Raw genomic sequence first — 22,422 nt, forward strand, 5'->3', positions numbered from 1 at the left:
AACTATATGGGAAAAAAAAAGCTCTTTGCTATATATAGAATATAGTGCTGTTCAATCCCTTCCCCTGGGACAAAGGACATACTGACACTAATTGAAAGCCAAGTGTATTTGCCAGCTTACCTGAACTACCCTTCCATTTCTGCAATGGCAATCTGACCTGTGGGAACAAATTGAAAGATGATTTATTTTCATATTCTTTTTAGAGTTATTTTTTTTTGGGTGGTATATATTGTAGCTTTCAACCAATTTAAATAATGTAGCTAATTAGGGCAAAGTCACTGACGGCGTGCGAGTAACCACTGCCTTCCAGACAATTTAACTAGAATTGTAGTTGTCCGTCTGCTCCTATGCCCTTGCCCCTTCTGCTTCTTCCTGGCTCATTACAGACTTGAAGAGATGTCATACTGATGGAAACAGTAAGTTTAGGGACCTGCCTGGAGTGCAGATGTCTGAATGTAATCCTCCAAGTTTTTGCTATTCCTAAGCAGATTTGGTATTCAGGTGTAATGCCTTCAAAAAGGTGTTGCTGGGAGTTGAGTCGATAAGAAAAGGTGTTTCTTTATCCTTTTTCCCTGCCCTTCCCTCATGTCAGTGCTAAATGAATGCTCAAGTTTGTCCCAGGACATACTATGCTGCAGAGATGTGTGGCTTTGGCTCTTTTCACTTGCAAAGCTGGAGTGGGAGTCATTGTCTGTGTCTGACACTTGTTTTAAGCTTTTCTGAAGTTCTTGGAGAGAAATAGGTGCTTCTGGAGAACTGGTCGTCCAATCCATTTTAGATGCTGGCTTCTGTTTGCTTCACTATATATAAAGGGAGCTTTTGGTGACTGCTTAGATTTGGTGTGTCCCTTCCACTTCTCCCAATGTAGTCTTTTCAGTTCTATCCTTGAAATATTAAAGGTTTTGTGGCTATTTCAGATAGCTCCATGTGAGTTGTGGAGTCCTAGCCAAACTCAGTGTTTTGAGTTCCTTTAAGAAAAAGAAAAGTACCTCCTTTATGTGTGCGCCATTGGATTTCTCTTAATCATACTCCTCCTCTGTGACATCAGATTACCTGCCACATTTTCCTGCAAGTCAGAGCAGCTTTATTTTCGTTGCTGCTTGACTGAATTGCAGTGCAAGGGTATAAAGAACTTTGGCCTGCTTAACAAGCAAAGGTGGTTTAAACATACAGTTAGTTACTATAGCTTGCTAACCTCATTTCTGAGTTAATTTCCCACAATGTGTTTAGATCAACACATTGGTAATTATGGTATAATTTAGATTGGTAATGCAGTGACCTGTACAAGCATTGGATGTTCATTTAAATATTGCTCTGAATAAGTATTATTAAACCAGCTTGGTGACTTCTAGTTCTGACAAATATAAAATAGGACAGTAGGTCTCCCGCGTGCTTTTAAACCTGAATTGGGATGCTAACAAGGGAGAGATGGAACATCAGTGCAAAAAGGTAAAATAAGGTGATAGGAACAAGTGACCAGCAATACATGTAATATATAAATAAGGTGACTAGCAACAGGAGAGTAAGATTGTTAATATGAACAGGTAACTGGATTTATTATGTAGATGTCTGTGGAGCCTAGAGAACCTGTGAAAGATTGGTGTCCTCAGTACTGAGGTGATGCACCAGTTTGGAGGCTGTTTGCATGGTTGTTTGTTTATATATAATTACATGGTTGTTTGTTTATATATAATTATTTATGATAATTAGGGATAGTGAGGTCTGCTTGGCACCGCTTTGCTTTTTTGCTGTAAAATTCAGGAGAGGAAAAAGGACAGGGCCAATATATGTTTAATCACAACTGTGCCTTCTCATTGCAATGTTAAACTAAAATAGTAATGATTTCATTTGCTGCTTTTTCAGACAAGTTATAAAAAGTGTCAAGGAAGATTAATGCTAGTTTGGAGAGCTGAACACAAAAGTACCACTCAAATCAGAAGAACTCTGAGGCAAACTTTCATAGTCAAGCCAGTTACATACATTATGTTTGTTCTTAGGGGAGTTATTTAATTAAGGCAGATGATTTGAGCCAGAGCTACAAATTGTGGATGGTTTGGAACTAAGGAGGGCTGGGGTCCAGAATGGTCTTGGTATTATTGGTAGACAGTAGAAGAAGTTTTTAGAACTTGTGTATTAGATAAGCTTAGATGTCTTATTGCAGCATTTCTAGTAGAAATATGAAGTCCCTGCACAGCTGTGTTTAGTGAGCATGGTTTGAAGCCCAGCATTTTTTAGGACAGGCACAGCCAGGCTGTGTTGTGAGATGCTAGCAATGCTAGGTTTTCTTTAGTTGAAAAAAAAAATAATACAGAGGTAAACCGAAATATTCTGACACAGTGTAATACCATGCCGTTGGTGATTCCACAGTCTTGGATGTGGGGACAGATCATAAAAAGCTGCAAAGCACATAGGTGACGCGAGCAGGGTGTTGTTAGGAGGGGATGGCATGAGCGGGGCTGTACGCAGAGCACCATCTGCTGGCTTCTGGTTGGAATATCGCTGCCAGGCTGCCTGGCTGCTGTCACCTCGGGCTGAGGGAGCTGCGAGACTGGCGTGTGACAAAAAGTGAGTAATGCTTCATGAAGTTCTGCAGCTGGGGATGCAGCATTGCGTGAGAGCTAGCTATGCCTAGCTAGAGGCAGAGCAAGCTAGCAGCTGCCTGGCACACCAGCAGCACAGGCTGAAAAACTGAACACCCCCTTAACACTTCAGTTTCTGGTTCAATAACAGAAGGTCCAAGTTATGGAGCGTTAGCCAGATGCAAACTGTGAAGCTGTAAGTCTCCCAGAGCAAAAGTGAGAAGCGTTGTAGCAAATTGTAAAGCGAGAACATAGTTAGAATCTTACGGATACTATATGCTGCACATGTAGCTTAATTTAAAAAACCTGCCTTCTGTAACAGTAAATAAACTCATATGTTTTTGTCTCTGACAGGAAAAAAAAGAAATTGGGCAAGAGTTGAGCGCTTGTAAAAGTTATATATATATGTATCTAGTATTATTTACACATGTATATATCATTTATATAAATGGGATTATTTTTTGTGGAAAAGACTATTTTTATTTTTATAAGACTTAATGAAAATGAAGTGCTGTTATTTCTGCCTTGATTTCGAGTTAGTGCAAACATACTTGTGCATCTTGCTCTCCTGAACTCTGCCAAATACTCTTCAGTTTTGGCATTTGTGCTTTCTGTGGTCAGTCCTGGTTTCTTCTGTGTTCTCAAAAGAATGTTTCTTTGCCTCCGATATTGGCACCACTGTCTGTGTATCTTTGGTGGATCTGCTGGATGCTCTTTGTGCTGCCAAACCTCAGGCCTCTAAGTTAGGAGCCTAAGTTGCCTACAGTCGGTCTAATCCTACTGCTGACCTAATGTCGTTTCACTTCCTCAGTATCTGTGAATAACTGCACACCCCTTCTGTGAGCTGGGTGGGGGGAGAGGGGCACGCAGACTAAGATGGCTCATTTATGCACCTCACTGAGATGGAATGAATCCAGGACCTAGCACCTGGCTAGTTCTGCTGGTGGCTCCATGTGGCCTGTTTGCAGTGCAACAACCCAGTTGTACTGGACTGGGCTGAGATTTCCTTTTATTTGGTTACTTTGTTATGCCAGTCAACCTAACATCTGGTTTTATTTACAGTTAGTCCAGATTGACTTCTTTTGTTCTGTATGTTTTCCTTACATTTGGTTTTCTCTTACAGAGTAATCACATTTACAGAGTAATCTCATGACGGGGGTTATATTACCATTTTCGGAGAGTGATGTCAAAATTGAACAATAATTAAGCTGAATGGCATCAGATTTTGGAGAGGTGATTTTCTGTTGAAGATGTGAGCTCCTCAGGAGTCCAAAAGAACCCATCTGAGCTAGTCTCATTGGAGACTGAGCCAGGAGCAAGGACAATAACTGGAATGTTTAGCCATGTGCCAGATTTCTGCTGATTTCCAAAGGGTGCTGTGAGGGACTTTTGAGGAAGGCAGAAAGAAAGGCACAGATAGATAGAAGGTGGATTTACCGCTAAAGTTGTATTGAATGGTTTCCCAGTTAGGGCCAGTAGCACTATTATTAATCACAACATAGATAAGAGCCGCTTGCTGTGCATTAGCTGTAGTAAGATAAATTGTGATTGAAATTCAGAGTCCCTTATATTGCAAACGTTAATGCGTAATATATTGCAGAGCAGGCTGAATACTGGCTACTCTTTTAAGAACATCTACCTTGTCTTAGCTTGGGCATAGGCACAGTCAGATTGCCTGTCCCGTACTGACACGTTGGGGATGGTTGAGGGAAGAGTATCTGATAGGTGAAGCTTTTTGCTCGGCTACCCACTTCATAGCCAAATTTTATCATCCTGTACTAGTAAATTGGCTAAAATCATACTTCTGCAAGCAACAAATCTGAATAAAAGCCATATCTTCAGTATGCTTCATTCTAAATTTACAAAAACTATTGGGTTTTCCTGTGAAGGTATTATATGATGGTGCTACACTTCCCATCCTTTCTCAGCTGTAGGAAAATACTGTACTCCACCACCCATGGTGAAATAGAGAGGGCTTATTTCCTTTTCTGAAGGACCCACTCTGCTACAAACTTGAAATTTCAAAAGCACCTCCTATTTTGCTTCAGTTTTTTCTTGAGCTAACACCTTGCAAAGTTCTAAATAGTAAACTGTTATAGATCAGAAGACAAATAATTGGCCTGCAAATTAATTTGAAAAGGCAGTTTGAATTTTTTAAGAGACTGAAGCTGTAGAAAATGCTATTGAGTCAGCAGTGTTCCATCACTGGTATTTCAAACTAAATCTCATTCTACCAGTAAAACACTTTAGACCCCACAAGAAAGGGTTAGGAAACAGAATTCAGTTTGTTTTTAAATGAAGACAGGAGCTGCTTAAAATAGATGTATAATCAAGTGAAGTCAAGGTTGTTGAAGTTCAGTGATTTTTTTTTTTTTAAAAAGGAACAAGTACAAGAGGTTTAATTAGGGTTTAAGTAAGAGGAGTAACAGCTAAAAGAATGTAGTTTATTCTGAAAGAATTTAAATCCTTATTGGTGCACTGAAGGTAATAAATTAATCGGTAATAATAAATCTCCCCAGCTCACATTGTGTGTCTTAGCATAAAATGTTTCCATCAAGTACCATGATTTTGGTGACTTAGAGGATGAGTCGTTTACTTTTATCTTTTTAGTTCTTTGTGAAATGACATGCTTCTTAATGTAGCTAGTCCATGGCTAAGCCAAAGGCTTTAAAAAAATCACAACACCCCCCCTTCCAGAATACCAAATTAAGAAGAGCCTCAAAGTTTGACTTTGCTGTGAGCAAATAGAATGAATCTTGGGTGTGAGTTTGAGATTGTTACTTGGGTTTCTGTGATCTACTGTAGAGAGACATCTTTTTCTGTGTAATAAAATCATAGAAGAGCTTGTGTTGGAAGGGACCTTAAAGATCACCCAGTTCCAACCCCCTTGCAGGGGGGGATTCCACCCACTAGCTGGCCTTGTACACCTCCAGGGATGGGGCATGTACCCTCAGAGTGAAGAATGTCTTCCTATTGTCTAATCTAAATCTATCCTCTTTTTAATTTAAGACCATACCTCCTTTGTCCTATCACTATCTATCCAACTAAGGAGTCCCTCTCCATCTTTTTATAAGACCCCTTTAAGTATTGAAAAGCGCAATGAGGTCACCCCGGAAACAAGGAGAGTTGGAGGCCAGTTAAATTACAGTACGTAATAGATCTTGAATGGAAGTTTAAGATTTGATTGAAATGCTGACACACGCTTTATTCTGATTCTAGCATTTTTTAGGTTGTACATTTCCAGGATTTTCAAAAATTTCTTGACTGTACTAGTGCTAGCTTCATTAAGTCAATGGAAAAAAAATAGTAATAACGAATCACTCCTGGAAACTTCACAATGTAGCTTCACTGCTGCTTAAATAACAGCTGTATAGAGTTATAAGGTAGTACTTGAGAGTAAAATCAGCTTGTGTAAGCAAATTCAAGTTTATTCTCTCTTTGTCAAACAATCACTTTTCCTTCTTTGCCCTCTGGCTGTTTTCATGTTTTGTCTGTGGAAGGATGCAGTAGGTATTGCCGCTGGAAATGTTTCTGGGGTACTTTGTTTTTGCTAGGCATAACCTTGAGACCCAGAAGTTCCTGTAATTATGCTTTGTCAACATTTGAAGTAAAATGTTGCATGCTAGGGGACAGTTTTTCTGTGGAAAATGACTAAATGGTTGTCAAGTATCTGAAGCTTTTATACTGACAGATAATTTGCAGAGTTGTCTTTGTAATTAGTCCACAGAAGAAAAACTTGCTCTTGCTCAAGAAGAGGTGGTTTCCAGCAGAAATCGAATTGCTAATAATAATCAGCAGATCCAGGAACTGAAGAAAGCAAAGTCTGCACTGGAACAGGATGCATCAAAGAAGGAGCAGCAGCTGGGTGAGAAGACCAAAATGCTACAGGATCTTCAGAATGATAGGGTAAATGACTCTGTCTTTTGAAATCTTCCCACAGACACACACAGCCTCTCTCACCCTCTCCCCGCCCCATTAATTCCTGGTACATCTCTAAACAGGGGTCGTTTTGGGGGCATAGCACTGTTGTAGAGCATAGCAACAGCAATTTTATTGAACCTCCTGCTCGAAGACTGTTAACAGACAGCTGAAGTGAATTTGCTTTAAAATAGACTGATAATTTGTACTAAGTGGTTAGACATGCAGGAAAACATTATTATTTTTAAATATAAAACTGTAAACGTGCTGCTAATTGTTTGCCCTGCTAACTGTGGATAGAGATATGTAGCGCTTGTTTTCCTATGTAGAGCTTTTGTAATTAAGGATTTGGGTACTAGATTTTTTTTTTTTTTTTTTTTTTTTTTGTGAACTTAGAAGTCTTCTAGCACTTTTAAAAAAATAAATGTATATATATATTTCTCTTAAAGATTTTGAAAGAAAAAGACTTGGCTAATGAAAAATGTAAAACAACAGAGCTCCAGGAAATAAAGAGTAGACTTGAAAAAGAAAGTGCCAAGCTGGGTGAAGAGCTCAGAGTCTGCAAGCAAGAATATGAGAAGGTATATTGAAACAAAGTGAATCTTCATGTGCTTGGTTATCTGATCAGAAATATGTGTTTATTCAGTACACATTATCTGGAATGGCTTTGCAAAGGTGGTTGCTGTAAATATTACAGATAAAGGAACCAAAGCACAGATTTCACTGAGGTTCCTGAGCAATGCTGACCTGATTGGTGATAGTCCTGGAGCGCCAGTTCCCAGGGTGCTTGGCCAGGTAGACCATGTGACTTGTCTTCGTTTCAGGGCTTTTTTTCTGTTTTACTGTAGATTCACTGTGCATACCCTTGCTTGGCAATTCTGAAGTGTAGAAAAGATGTCCCAAAGTGTCACGAATATGAAGTTTTCCAGATATTCTCGGAACATCTGGTACTTCTCAAAGATGTGTGGTAGAGTTTTAAACTCCCTTGATGGGCTGTGGTTTTTAAAAAGGCTTAAAAAGTCACACTGGGGGCAGGGGGGAGGGACACAATATTGCGAGCCTCATAGAAGAATGTTTTCCAAAATCATAACAAACGAGATGTCTAAAGGCTAAAAATTTGTAGACTTCAATTAAATAACTTTAAGTCTTCAGTAAAACAAACTATTTCACACTATGAAATGTGTGCACACCCAACGGCGGCTTAATATGTTGATCTTCGTACAAGGAGTACGAAGATCTACGAAGTCTCTTGATCTACGTATAAGGAGTTTTGACTAAAACAAATTGTCTCCTACAGGCCTATACTCTAATTCCCATTTCCTGTCAGGGAGTGGATAGATACACTCTTATATGACCTTCCCTTGTCCTCAGGTTATATTCTCTCTCTATCTTTGGCTTAGTTTGTGTCAAAAACTGATTTCTGGAAACCTGGCAACCCCTGTTAGGCTGTTAGTCCCTGTATATTTGGCTGTGTAATTTTAAGGAAAAAGATTCCTATAAATTTAACTTAGTATTCTACTTCAAGATTTTTTTTTCATATTTTTTATTACAGAAAAACAAACAAATGTTTAAAATCAAATGTATTGTCTTGCTTGCATAAAATTTAGTGCATATATTTATACTTATAAGACTAAGAGAAGCCAGATTTTCCCCATCCGTGTTTGTTTTTCACTTGGTCATTATTATGCTTTTAGCCTGATTATTACAACTAAAGAACAAAGTGACGTAAATTTTAGAACTGACTCTAGAAAATGACAACAGTCATTTATTTTCAAAGAACAGTAACAAACAATCCAACACAGCTTCTGCTATTTTAGTAGAAAAATACAGTAAATTTATTTTTAAAATTGAGCAATGTTCATAAAAATGTATAAGTTTAAAGTCTTTTATCATTAAAATCACTGATACTTTGTGCAGTAAAATCATCCTTTCTTCCAATGATAAAATGAAAAATTATTGCTGTGCTCTCCCTGGAAAGCAATTATATTAGTTTTGAATTTGTCAGCAAAACTTTCAGTGTTGCCACTTTAACTTTGAGCTCTGTATTCTAACAGGAGGTAGCAAATCTCAAGGATGCAAAACAACTATTGATTCAACAGAAATTAGAGCTTCAGGGGAAAATAGATCATATGAATTCAGCTCTGGAGCAGGAGAAAAAAAATCAGCAAGCTGTCAAAGATCAGCTGAAAAAGAGAGAAGAAGAACTGAAGAAAGAATGTGCTGAAATTCAAGATAAGCTGGTTAGTATGTGAGAGACTATCAGACTGTTTTGTAAATGTGCCTTTGGATTCTTTCAGGCGCAGAGAGGAAGCATAGAGTTGTCTTAAGTTTTACATCGTGTTCATTTTTAAATGGCAAGATCAAAAATCTTTGAGGCATTTAATAGTGTAGGAAGTTTCAGTAGAATGACAGTCTTGTGTAATAGGGTTCATTGGATAAAAGTAATGATTCTGGTATGGTAAAGATTATTTGCCTCATTTAAATATAAGGAATACAGAAAGAATATTTGGTTGCTTCTCACTATTTCCTGGTTTTGTTAGCACACAGAGGTAAAAGAGAAAGAAGAAGAAAACCGGAAACATGAGGAAAAGGAGGCCAAGCTCACCATGCAGGTCACAGCTCTGAATGAAAACCTGGCTACCATGAAGAAAGAGTGGCAAAGTAGTCAGAGGCGAGTGAGTGAGCTGGAGAAACAGACAGATGATTTACGTGGGGACATTGCTGTCTTGGAAGCGACAGTGCAGAATAATCAGGATGAGAGAAGAGCATTGCTGGAGAGGTAAGCAGTGGTCATGATGAGGTGAAAGTGTAGTTTGGGAAATGGGTAGTCTTACACTGAAAATCATTTTCAGTTGACTCAGGATCTGCATCCATACTGCACTTAAATCCATGTTTGTCTGGGCTGTGGCTTCCAGGCTGTAACCTTCTGTTGTCCCTGCCAAAGCACAGCAAGCGGTGTTGTGAATGAACTGTACTCTGTGTGCTTTGACAAGGTGATCGTATTGTAGGAAATCAGGCAGGCTTATCAGAACCTTACTTTATCACTACAGCCACATATCTGTGCCTGTGCTTAAAGATTTATGTCCATCCCTAAGAGATTTCTAAATCCATTGGGTGCCTTGTAGGTGTGTAGGTTGTGGCTTTTCATGTCCTCTGTTGCGTGAACCGTGCAAGGCCTGGCTCTGTTACCTGAGTAAACTTCTCTTCTCTGTCACTCTGAGGCTCCTTGGAACTCGATTCATTTGAATGAATCAGAATAGATGCACTAATCATCCAGAAACCTGATCAGACTCCTTAGTGCCTCCCATAACACAGAGTTTGCTAGGTGTGCCTCCAATAACACAGAGACTGCTAGGTGTGCCCACAGCTCATCATAAGGAGATTGAACATATCATTGGCTTAGACTTTCTAAGATTCATATGAGGCATTTTCTTCCTCCTAGAAACCTGATATCATCCTTTCTCCAGTTCTTTTGTTGTCTTTACAGCATATTTGTTAAGACTTACATAAGCAGAGCTGCTTTCCTTCAGGCAGCAATAGGTGCATGCAAGCCAGCAGGAGCTGCTTGAATGTAGAGATTATAAGGTTTACAACATCTGTGAGACTGGAAACTTCTTCTATCCTTATTTCCTGAGATGTTTGGTGAAGGCAGAATGGAAAACTTTATTCTGTCCTGTCAAGCTTGCTGCTTGGCTTTTAAGCAGTAAGCCTTGGGAAAGGATGGGATCAATTCAAATGAGATTCTTTTTCTTTGGCTATCCCTTGTCATACTATGCTGAACTCATCCAGTAAGCATTTTACAGCTTAGTAGAAAAACACCCTTTAAAATCTGTGTTTCAAGTTAACTGAATTTCAGCTGAAGGGAGATGGCCTTGCTAAAAGAAAAAGGTTACTTTTCTGCTTTGTTGTCTGAAGTGATTTGCTGCAGATGCTTTGTGAGAGTGTTGTGTTGCACAGTGGTGCTCATCAGGGCGTGCTGATTAATGGGCTGCATTCAGTACTGTCCCTGGTGCTGGGAGTAACTCCAGGTATTAAAAAGCCCCAGATATTTGGGAGCAATGCCAGATAATCTTAGATTGGTTGTTGCAACAGAACATTTTTCCAGCCAAGGCATCCAAGAACTTTTTACAGCAAGTGTATCTTCAGACGAATTTTATGAGGGTAACTCTTCTCAGTCATGACAACCTGCCCAAAGGAAGCAGAGTACATTGCCTTTGGACTGACTATTCACTCTTTATCCTCAGGTGTATAAAAAGCGAGGGAGAAATTGAAAAGCTTCAAAGCAAACTTGTAGAAATGAAGAAAAAGCTGGACAACACTACTGCTGCAATGCAGGAGCTAGGCCGAGAAAACCAGTCATTACAGGTATCACTTGCTTTGAAGCAAACCTGTTGATTGCCTCTGTGGGTCTTGTCAGAACGTCAAGTTTGCAACGTATTTGTGGTGGGTTACCTTTCCACAGTGATTAAGATGTTCCTGAGGTGCACAAGGACCATTTTGCTGTCTGTAGGTTAACTCTGCTTTTAGGTTTCTCTCTGAATTATAAGCTCTCAGTATCATGGCAGAATTGGTGCTTTTATACAGCACTGGGTAGTATATACAATGTAATAGAGCAAATTAGTAAGAATTACATCTGCTTTTTTTTTTTTTTTAATTAAATAGATCAAACACACCCAAGCTCTCAACAGGAAATGGGCAGAAGACAACGAGGTACAGAACTGTATGGCCTGTGGAAAAGGCTTTTCAGTGACAGTGAGAAGGGTAAGTGTGTTTCACTGTGTCTGTGCGGATTTTCTTCTTCCGTTGTTTTCAAACTATTTTTCATGGGATTCAGACTTTAGAAAATGGCTTTAAAAGTGCTGTGATACTTGGGACATCTCAGAATACAAATACTGCTTACGGTGCCTTAAATACTAAAAATAAAGTTTGTGGGGCTTACTTCATTCATGCTGCTTTTGTCATTTTAATGATAGCATTTTATAAATGTTGTTAAATAGTTCAGTCCCCTAAGCAAGCAAAATGGTACTGTTGTAAGGGTATTTACTGTAAACTTACTTAAAACCAGTCTGGACTGAATTTTGAAGAGAAAAAGGAAGGTAAATTTGTTGAAACCACATATATGTGAAAATATAAGACATCAACAAGATCTGGAGCTTTGAGATCGTAAATGCTAAGTAGACAAAGAACAGAGAAACAACTGGGTATGTTTTAGGTCTGTAGTCAGACCTTCTTTGTAAAAGCAGCTGTGGTCAGTTAAGATGTTAGCATCCCTTCATTTGCAGGGCCTGCCCTTCATCCAGAGATTAGCATCCCTCCACCAAGTGACTTGGCAATGAAGTAGGTGAAGGATGTTGATGAGGTTCACTTTGCAGGGCTTCCTGACTTGGTGTTAGGTGGTTCTCCCTGTCCTGCATTATTTGTTGTGATGCCCTTTGGGTAGTCTTTGAACAAAGGCTGCTGGATCCTTTGATTCAAGGGTGTACTTCCCAGTGTGAAAGCAACTAGTTACCTATAGGAAGAACATGTTTTATGCAACCAAAGTAAGTTCAAGAGGAAAAATTCAAAAGGAGAATGAATTTCAACCAGTTCAAATCTGAAACTGGTATGGTCTCCCTTCTCAGTGAAGCAGCACTTGTAAGTATTTTACTCCTATACCCGTTATAAAGGATGTACTCCTATGCCCTTCAGTGTACATGTAAGGTGCTTTGAAACTGCTATTTTAAAGCCTGAAACATGAGAGTGTTGACTTGACATGGTAATTATCTCCATTAGTAATCTATACCCATAAGCCTGTAACTGATGTTCACCATGTATGTTTTTTTCTTTCACAGCATCACTGTAGACAGTGTGGAAATATCTTCTGTGCTGAGTGCTCAGCAAAGAATGCCTTAACTCCTTCCTCTAAGAAGCCTGTTCGGGTCTGTGATACTTGCTTTAATGACTTGCAAGGATAACTGGCTATCGTGAGAGACAAAGAAATGTTACGCTAAAATTTATAATTTCTGTTGATGCACTTCATTCTGCACTCAGACTACTATTCAGTTTGGACAATGATTGTAACACTTGGCAAAATTTAGTATATTTTAAAATGTTTATTGATACCAAGTAAAACTATTGTATTTTTTGTGAGATATGGGCTCAGATCACCCATAGCTTATTGCCATTTATCCTGGAAAGAGCTTCTATGTCTAGATTAGAAATACCCAGTTATTTGTAAATAAAGTTTAAACAGAGGAGTAACAATGTATTTTTTTATCTTTATTTTTTTTGTTCAAGAGAAAACGCGTTTATGTGATACTGCAATTTATTCTTGTTTCCTTCAATGGAAAAGGAAGATGCAAAAATTTATGAGGATTTTGTGTATCAAATGTTGCTGTAATAGCATAACTAATTGTTGCATTTGATTATGTATCTCATGTTCTTTATAACCGCTTTGTTTTGCTTTCTCTCTCTCTCTGGTTCTTGGACTTTTCTCTCTAAAGTTCTAACTCTGCAGTGAGGGTAATTGGCTGGACTCAACTCTTTTATTTGCCTGCTTAGAACTTGTAGTGTCAGCACCTGAGTTCTTTCCCAACTACAGCACTTGGATACTGGAATATCTTTACACATTCTGTACTGCATTGTGTGTGTGCGTATGTCTGTGTGTCTGTATGTGTGAACTAATGGTGTGACCAAGTTTAGTGGGCATTGTAGGAGTACTACACAGAGCTCTCCCGCACTGATTGATTTCACTTTTACATGTTTGATGAATGGATTTCAATATTCCAGAAACCCTTTATGTGCAGGTTTTAAACAGCAAACAAACAAGGCAGATAGTAGCCTATGGCCCATCTGTCCCTCTGCCCATACTCTGGAAGCCCCAAGAAGTCCTTGTGGTTCTCAGGGATGTCCAGAAATTCTACACTATGTATCCTACTAAGAAAAGCTCTTTTTTAGAGGGTGCTGCAGTTTAGCTGACCTTTTCTCCTATCCCTTCCTTCAGCTTGGTGGAACAAATTGAACTCCTGCTACCCCTAGCAAACATCATTTTTCCATTGTTCCTTCTGTCCCCCATTGCTATGGGTTCTTAAATAGTGTGGTAGTTCTATGATTTAATTTGCTTAGGATGGTCATTTAACTCTCCTGGTGCTGGCTTAGTTATAAGCAAACAACCCTAAATAAACAGGCCATTCTATCTGGTTCTAGAGCATAGAAGGATAGAATGGCTTGGATTGAAAGGGACCTTTAAAGGTTAAAGATCATCCAGTCCACCCCTCCTGCACAGACAAGACCCTAGATCAAGTTGTCCAAAGTCCCATCCAGCCTGACTTCGAACACTTCCATTGATGGGACAGCCACAACTTCTCTGGGAAACCTGCTCCAGTGTCTCATCACCTTGTATTTGTTCATATTTCCTTTTCTCTACTTGCATCAGAGGTTGCCTGCTGAGTTCATGTACACTGCTATTTTTGTTGTGCTTTGATTTACACCTGTTTTTTCCTGCCTGCCTGTGTCTAAATTTTCCTCCCTTTGAAAGGAGTATCTGGTATCTGGCCTCAAAACCTTTAAGGTTATTTCTTCTGATCTGGGATTATGCCTTCCAATACTTAGGGACCCTTAGTCTTAATTATCCTAATAAATTCCCACCATCCCAAGTCCTCCTCTGTCTTACAAAATTGTGCCAGCTGTTCAGAGAAAAAGACTGGGTCCTCAGTTCCTCTGCTCCTTACCTTCCAAGGTAAGGAGACAAGTTCTGTTACAGTGATAGACGCTTAGCCATCTTTAGGCAGGTTTATTTACTTTTATCCATTGACAGCTTTCTGTGTGAGTGAAGAGGAGCCTTTTATGAAAAATGTCTAGTCCTGACTAACTCTCAAATGAAAAGACTTCTTAATCCCTATTCCCCAGTAATGGTCTCTGTGTTTCATATCCCATCTTAGCTTAGCTATCTAGTTCTAAATTTGCATCCTCAAAGATCCTTCCTCAAGAAGTCATCTTAAAATTTAATTCTTACTACTCCTTATGCTTGGAATACATGCATGGCTATGTGCAACACTTACCAGCTTTTCTCGTTTGAACTTTTGAGGGTTGTTTGCTTGAAAGAAACAATTGCTGTAATGATTCTATACGAATAGATCCTCTGGGCTTGCTGCTTGTCCTTGTCAGGGTTACTGCCTGGGATAAGAATTATTTGAATGGAAAGTATGAACAGAATCTCTGCCTCTGGGGATTTTTTTTCTGTTAATTTATTTATTGAGGGAATCCAAAGAATTTGCTTTCAAGCTTTTCTTTGTCTGATACATGGCTTCAGAAATCTGGCAGAGGTAAAGATATCACAGTCTTGCTCCTGCCTAGGTATTCACTGTCTGGTTGTGTAACACACACAGTGTACTGCTTTCAGGGTGAAGGACAACCACGTGGAGCAGAGGGGATTTTAAGAGGGAAGAGAGAACCCTCCCACAGGTGCATGAAGGACAAAACGTATGTGGTGAATGAAGATGGAAGTTTCTCAGGGGGAGCTAGGGAAATGGTTAAAAGACCCGCTTGTGTTCAGATGTTTTACTTTTGAACAGGAATGTCCGAAAGCTGAGGAGAGAGTTCTATAGCAAAGAAGAAATGGTAGAAGCTCTGCTATCGTTGTTCTTGATCTTGGGATGCTTTGCTGTAAAGACAAGCAAAGTCACCTCGCTCAGCTGGCTGCTGAAGCAGTGTGTTTGGCTGACCACCAGGCAACTCAGGAGTTGGACTCGATGATCCTTATGGGTCCCTTCCAACTCGGAATATTCTATGATTCTAACTCAGGATGGAGCTCCCCAGCTTCAAGGTGAAACCAGCTCAGTTTCTGAAGGCTTCTTTTTGCTGACTGATGCATGTGACTGACTTCTTGAGGGGACAGAAATGTTTTTCAAATACACATTTGTAGAAAGAGGGATTGTTAAAATCAGGAGGAGGAGTGCTGAGGTAGAAGCTTTGAGGTTTGAGTCCAAAGCAAAGTTAGGAGTTCTACAGCTTTTCACTGGAATAATTAGTGGCTTCATTGTTAAATCTTATGCTCCTACTCTTGTGTTTATGATTCTTAGTGCAGGTCTGTATTCATTGACGATTTGTTGGTATGATAGACCACATAATACTGGCTGCCATGTTGGAAGTTGTGCTCAAGCTCAGTAAAATGACCTATGAGTATTACTATATATAAAAGAAAACTGGAAGGTGAAAAGTGTTGTATTTATAAACATGCTTGTAGATTCTGATTCATTCTTCTGTAGATTCTTGAGGGGTATGTTGTCAGTAAGATGTGTTTTTTTTTTGTTGCTGCATTCCTTTGAAATATAAATAATAGGAGAACCTAATAAAAAGTCTGGTAGGTTTTACCACACTGAGATAAAGGACTCTGGACAAAGTAGTTAAATGCACTGATTTTTCAGACTACAAATGCAAAAACAGAAAAAAAAATGGCGGAAGAGACTAAAACATGGGAACAAGAAGGTGAAAACGTGTGGTGATGTGTTTTAGCAGCCTTTAGCAAGAACCACGTAGCTCTGATTCACTAAGGAGAGGCCATTGTAGAGTAAGATACCAAGAGGAAAATTGGTGAAACCAATGCTTGAACCGGAAGGTTTGTGGGATCCTCGAGCTGCCTTTGTTTGTCAGCCATTACCGTGGGACAGTGAAGTGTGGGACACGTTCCTGAAGCTGTGGATAGAGTGTCTTCAGGGGGACGTTCAGCATCTTTGGTGGAGCAGAATCTGAAACACCAACTGCTGCATGAGCTGAGACAATCTACCAAGTCATATTTGGAAACGCATAAAGGATGGTCTTGTTAGGAGAGGTTCTTTTAACTTTTTGGAGACGCTGCATCTCTTCCCAGTCAAACAGCCACTATCCCTTGGGTTGTCGTCTCCAAAATGCCAAATCCCCACTGTTTTATTCCGGCCTCATGTCAACAGTGCATACTTCATTATTTTCATACTGCAGTCCCCATGGAGGCAGAGAGCACTGCAGGGTTCAGTGGCAAGCTTTAGATCTTAGCTGGATATGCTTCACTGTTATTTCTTCTCCCCATGTATTCCTTCCCTCCAATAACCTTCCCCTTTCTGCAAAGGTTTAACAAAGATTATAAAATTGAGTCACAGTAGGAAAAATTGCTGTCTGCAGATAAAGAGGCAAAGGGAAGTTTCTGCTGCTGCTTCCAGCAGAGACGAGAGGTTTAGAGGGATCTCATTTTTCAGCTGGCTTTGCTCTGGCACAAGAGTTCAACGCTCTAGCATAGAGTGCAGTTTTTTTTCCTCTGTTTTTGGAAGGTATTAAGTAACCAAGTTGTCGTGGAGTGTGGAGTGCTAGGCATGCAAGAGCAATGAATGTTTTTGTTGGTTTTGGGGCCATTAGGTTTATTTGTGAATCCTCACTAGAAAACCTTTCTTAGTGAAGCAAGAGGGTATTTGGGAGCGGAAGCATGAAGTAACCTCACTGTTTGTATCACTTATTAGCAAGAATAATTGTTTCTAGTATGCTAGATGTAAAAGAAGTGGCATTCCTAAAGAAGGGACTGGAAGAAAGTATTTTTCTAGATTGTTCAATGTCAGTTAAATGGAAAGTTGCAACAAATGCTTTTTGCAAAACTTAAACATTTATGACCAGTACTCAGTGGCAGACAGAAAACTGCTGAAGCTGAACTTCAAACAGAGCATGAACTATGCCAGGAAGAATGATACCATGGTTTGCATATGCTAAAACTTAAATTACTCCTCCAAGTACCATCCCTTCCACTCATGTTCTTGTGGGACTAGGAAATAACACTGTCATTTGCACTATGCACTTTTTGCTGTCTAACTGAATATAATCTACAGGAAGCGGAATGGCACTGCTGGCATTGCGTGTGTTAGCTGTAATCAGTGGGCAGAAGGTTTATCTTCAGCTGGACTTTCACTGCATTACATTTGGCCCCTTGCTATGTAAGGAGAATTGCACTCATAATTACTTTGTACCAAAAATAAGGTCGTCATCCGAGAGCACATGTAACAAGAAAATTCATGTAGTCACTCACATGTTGTCTTTGTAGAGCTTCATTTTAAGCTCGTAAAGTGAGAATACATTAATTTTATGTATTTTCAAGGTTCTTGCCAGTTGTCTCGTCCTTCATTATTGAAGTATTGACCTCACCATCCCTTTTAGGATAAGTTTAAAATCATTGTCCAACCACAGCCTCTCTTCAAAAACACTAAGTGGTCTACTTTCCAAAACCCAGCAATAATTGGATAGTAAAGTCCCTCCACAGAAACTCAGTTGTGTTTTTCCCTCTCTTTTTTTAAAGTGGCACTGAATAAAGAGCTTTGTATCTTGAGAAAGAACATAAGATGCCACTTAGAATCACCGTAACAAAGAGAATAGGCACTGGTTAATGTAATAAACTCTGCCTTTTGTCTGCAATGTGCCATATACTATGCGCTTGCTGTGCGGCAGATACAGGAGTACCTGCTCATGCGGAGCTTACTGAAGCCCTGCTAACCCCTTTAGATCAACGTTACTATGAAAGCAGAAGCCTGGCAGGCATGTTTTCCGACTTTGCCTCCCCCTGTGACCTAAACTAAAAAACTCACCCCTGTTTCCTGCCTTTTTAGGGTAAAGAAGGCTGGGAACAGTGTTTGTTGTTAAATGTCGACAGGCCAGCACTGGCAGGTCCAGGCTCCTGCTGCTGGGTTTATGGCGAAGTGCTCTGCTGTATCACGCTAAGTCTTGATTCCTGGCACAGGAGGGGAGTTTAGAAGAATGTCTCGCTGAGTTAGCAAATACCAGGACTTTTTATAGTAATGTGTCCAAAATGCTGCTTGTATAGGATTTGTCACTTTTGTAAGAAAAGGAAAAAAAAAAATCAGAGAAAAAAAAAATCATGAAACCCCACCATTTGATGCCGTTACATAAGATTTCATTGGAACTACCTCTCAGTGTGAAATTCAAACATTAGGTAAGTTTAATAAGGTTTGCTCACTGTCACATTATGTAAAAGTTATAGTCAAAGCCAAAACTGCAAAAGTTTATCACCAAAAAAAAAGGTTCTTTTTTTTTTTTTTTTTTTTTTTTTTTTAAAATATGTTTGGAAGTATCCAGTAGTTTCAAGTTACTGTAAGCTCTGTTGAATTCTTTTAACCTCTGTAGTTTCAATCTTGCAAACTCTAGTTGCTGGACAGGAAATAAATCATAACCACAACCTTTCATAATCATGGTCTGCTGGGTAAAAACAATTTTGTATACAGATATGTCATTTGGCTATGGATAACCTCATTCACCAAATGTACCGTTAATTTAGCGTTTTTTTCCTTCAACATGCAAGATGTGAACTTGATGAATGGTTTCTGTAATGGGTGCGTGCCACAAATAGCATTGTGCTGTTTCCCTCTTTTCAGCATTTTATTGATCAGTTTACTATTGCAGATGTGAATATCACACGTACAACTTATTTTCTGTAGAATTGTATAAAATACAAATGGAAGAAGTTTTAAGTTCTTACCCAGTATTTAGAGGTAATGTATTATAATAGCCTTATGATGCAATTTTACCTACAGAGCACTGCACTTCTTTTAAACTGGATCATACCATCTTGGTAGGTGTAGATAAACTTTGCATGAGTGTGTTTGGGTTTTGTTTCTTTCTCATTGGAGTTTGATTCTTAAATTCTATTTTCAGTGTTTGTGTTTACTACTTGTGATCATGTAGTTGTGCCTTACATTGTGAAAAAAATTTAGTCCAGCGTGCACTGTAATTCCTGAACTCTGCGATTTGGAAGGCGGCTGTGGATTTGGATGAGTAAATGACACCATGCATCAACCAGTTCTGTATAAACTATGATGAAATGTTATTGAAATGTAATTTCTGTTTTCTAACCTGTTACAGGAATGATGAATGACAATAAAAGAAAAAAATAGACCTTTCTAATAGACCTTTCTGTCATTCACTTCAGACAGCAGAGCTACTTTGAATTGGGGAATATATCATCGTGTAAGTGAACTCTTGGGAAGCCACGCATTTGGGAACAACTAAACGCTCCAGTTTTTTAGACTGGTGGGAAGCTGCAACAAAAGCTTTCACTTTCATGAGGAGGCAGTCATAATGACTGTTTTTTGCAAGTTAAATTCAGAGTGGTTTTTCCTTTCCCAATAACTGTACAAGTCTACTGGGTATACTGCGTTCAGTTAGTCTTTCTGTCACTGACCACATTCAGACATCATGTTCGGTGCAGTCTGTAACTGGCGTAGCTGGAAGGCTCAGAAATGGTGCTTGTTTTAGTTCTTCAGAGGTTTCACTTATTGGATGGAAACCTCTGAAAGAGCAGAACCCCAGTGCAGAGAGAACCCAGGTGATCAATGTGTGCCCCATGATAAATCCACTATTAAATTATGGGGGAATTTACAAAAAAACCTACATTTCAAAACTGAAAGAGATCTTCCTAGGGGCTTGGTGTAGACAGTAGAAAAAGTTTGAGAGAGGCTTTCTCTGAAAGGCGATTCAAGCTGAGAAGTTTATTTCTGCTTTGTTTTCTGGGGCATCTTCTTCTCCAGACCACAGAAGAGCCTGTTGAGTTTGTCTCCCTGAATATAGCCTGTAAGTACTTCCTTCCCCTAGACTGTTCCCCTTGGAGATGTGCTGACCTCCAGGTATACTGGATCTCCAGGACTATTTAGTTGTCTGGTAAACTGAGCAGACCTGTCTTAAAGGTCTTTCTGGCACAAATAAAAATACACAGCTGTAAATCACTCCTTCCCCTCTGCCAGTGCAGGAAGCTCAGGGCTTAATCTGACAGGTGTGACTTCTCTGGGCTTAAAAATCTTTCTTTGGTATCATTGCTGATTGCAAGATACTGTGAGGTTCTGGAGAGGTGCTGGGGATGGAAGGGTGTGACACAGCACACAGCTGAATGTGGCATCGGTGGAGATAAAGCACAGCTGTTGAAGCCAACCTGTGGCTGAGTGTTTGCAGCTTGTGTGGCTTCCTGGAGCAGCTCTGCTGTGTCTGCTCAGTTCTGCTCTTCTGCCATATGCATTCACCCCTGGGTGCTCGGCCTGGGTAGCTGTCCCTTTCTCGCTAGGCTATGACAGAAACTTGCCCGTTGTGGGCGTAAAAGGGAAGAGCAGGAGCATGTGCTGCAGTTGCATCTGGAGGACGATGGACCAGGTACGTACATGCAGCCTCCAGACCAGAGTTTGTGTGCAGATGTGAACCACTTAGGTGGAGAAAATGTAACAAACATCCTGATGGGTGGAGCTGGATTAGACACAACATCTGAACTCATGACTAATTTGATGCCAGAGCAGAGACGCAAGATAGGGAGGTATGCTGATTTAACGGTGAACAATGCAAACAACTGGAATGGCGCTCCCAAATTCTTCATCATAGTCTTCATCTGTGTGGCTTCTCTGTTTTGTTCACCCTGAAATAATTTCTGGTACTGAAGGGATATTCTAAAGGTTTACTTCCCTGTTTAGGGAGAGACCAACTGGGCACAAGTGGAATAAGTGGCGGGATCATTTAGAGTGACTTTAGAGAAGTCTCTCTTCCTCTATTCACTATGCTAATCTCAGATTAACCCAGGCCAATGTGGTGAGAGCACCTTCCCTCTGCAGGAGTAACCTGCACAAATGTTGTGTCAACCATTTACAGACTATTATGTGGGGCTAATCCAGCACATCCAAAAAAAAATAATAATAATGCACATACTTCTACTATATGGACCACAGATCTGGGATTGCAATGAAGTATTGAACATTTTAATGTAAAAAGAATGTTTGGGTTTTTGAAGAAAAGTTGAACAGACAAGACATAGCAAAATTGAAGGCTGCACTAAGCATAAATAATGCATAATGACAGATCTGCTGATAATGAAGTTGTGAAAAACTGTGGTTTAAAAAGTCCCCATTAAAAGGGGGACATCGTTGCACTTTTGTTCTTTCTTTTTACACATTTTGTAGCATCTGTAGTTTATCTGAATGTTAGATGTAAGGTTGACCATTTTCAAATAAACAGGGTGGTAAGCAACTTTTCATTTTGAAAATTAATGGCTACTCAACAAAATATGCTTTTACTGATCTGCCCCCACAAGCTGAGTGTGAGATGTTATGGTTTAGAAGGTAGAAAGGCAGTAAGTACAGTGAGCTATAGCTAGACAGTTCCCTACAATTTTAATTTTGTGAAATTTATTAATTCAATTTGAATGAGCTCAGAATAACCCCTCTAGACTTCTGGTGAATGAGTTCTCCTCACCAACATAGGTGTTCTCCCTGTAATGCTTTCTAGGAAACAACAGGTTGTGTTAACACTTCCCTGGATGGCAAGAGCCTTCCCCTAGCTGAAGCAAAGGAGCATCTAAGAGTGATGTGTTTGGTGCCTGGCTCATTCTCCCCCTCCAATTTACTCCTACATTCTGGTGGTCAAAACTCATCACTTCTGTCTAGTCAAGTCAGAAGTCTGCTAGTGTCAGAAAGCAAAGGCATGCTGGAAGAAATAACTGTTATCACCACAATAGTCTTCTACTGGATCTGTCCATGCTGTGCTGGCATTATTAAATTTCAGAGGATTCAGCTGGGAAGCAGAAAAGAGTGCTTTTCTTGGTTTCATGTTGCTTAGTGTAATTGGAGATTGCCATTTCTATCTGTGACATCCATGTTTTCTGTAACAAGAAAAATAATCTGTAAACCCAGGCAATCTGAAAAGTTTTAGTAATTCAGACAGGTGAACACCCATGAGCCTTCAGCTGTATTTGGTGTTTCTTCAGGCCCTTGCTCATAATGCCTGAAACGAACGTGAGTTTTCCCTGAGCCCGAACACTCCCCATTGCTAAGGCCACAGCACATCACTAGAGTCTGTGTCTGGGGCCAGAGATTTCCAATGAAAATTTTCTTTTTGATATGAAGATGGGACTAATTCTCTGTTTGCTTGAAATTTTGAAATTTGCTGC

At 39.7% G+C, this 22,422-nt stretch overlaps 2 protein-coding genes across 4 annotated transcripts in view; one reads left to right on the forward strand and one right to left on the reverse strand.

Annotated features, from left to right (window-relative positions):
* Positions 1-19,406, forward strand: part of EEA1 (early endosome antigen 1) — a 74,415-nt gene extending 55,009 nt beyond the window's left edge. For all 3 annotated transcript variants that reach the window (XM_035337262.1, XM_035337271.1, XM_035337282.1), the window contains 7 exons: positions 6,300-6,485; positions 6,947-7,078; positions 8,552-8,737; positions 9,038-9,276; positions 10,742-10,862; positions 11,160-11,258; positions 12,329-19,406. In XM_035337262.1, the coding sequence (XP_035193153.1) occupies positions 6,300-6,485; positions 6,947-7,078; positions 8,552-8,737; positions 9,038-9,276; positions 10,742-10,862; positions 11,160-11,258; positions 12,329-12,451 (1,086 nt within the window). In that variant the 3' untranslated portion in view covers positions 12,452-19,406. The remainder of the gene's footprint in view (positions 1-6,299; positions 6,486-6,946; positions 7,079-8,551; positions 8,738-9,037; positions 9,277-10,741; positions 10,863-11,159; positions 11,259-12,328) is intronic.
* Positions 19,407-20,849: 1,443 nt separating this feature from the next.
* The window catches only part of PLEKHG7 (pleckstrin homology and RhoGEF domain containing G7), a 32,804-nt gene continuing 31,231 nt past the window's right edge, over positions 20,850-22,422 (reverse strand). The window contains exon 17 of the mRNA XM_035337297.1: positions 20,850-22,134. Within this exon, the coding sequence (XP_035193188.1) occupies positions 22,027-22,134 (108 nt within the window). The 3' untranslated portion in view covers positions 20,850-22,026. The remainder of the gene's footprint in view (positions 22,135-22,422) is intronic.

The sequence above is a fragment of the Oxyura jamaicensis genome, chromosome 1, assembly GCF_011077185.1.
Source record: "Oxyura jamaicensis isolate SHBP4307 breed ruddy duck chromosome 1, BPBGC_Ojam_1.0, whole genome shotgun sequence".
In the NCBI taxonomy this organism is placed as follows: Eukaryota; Metazoa; Chordata; class Aves; order Anseriformes; family Anatidae; genus Oxyura; species Oxyura jamaicensis.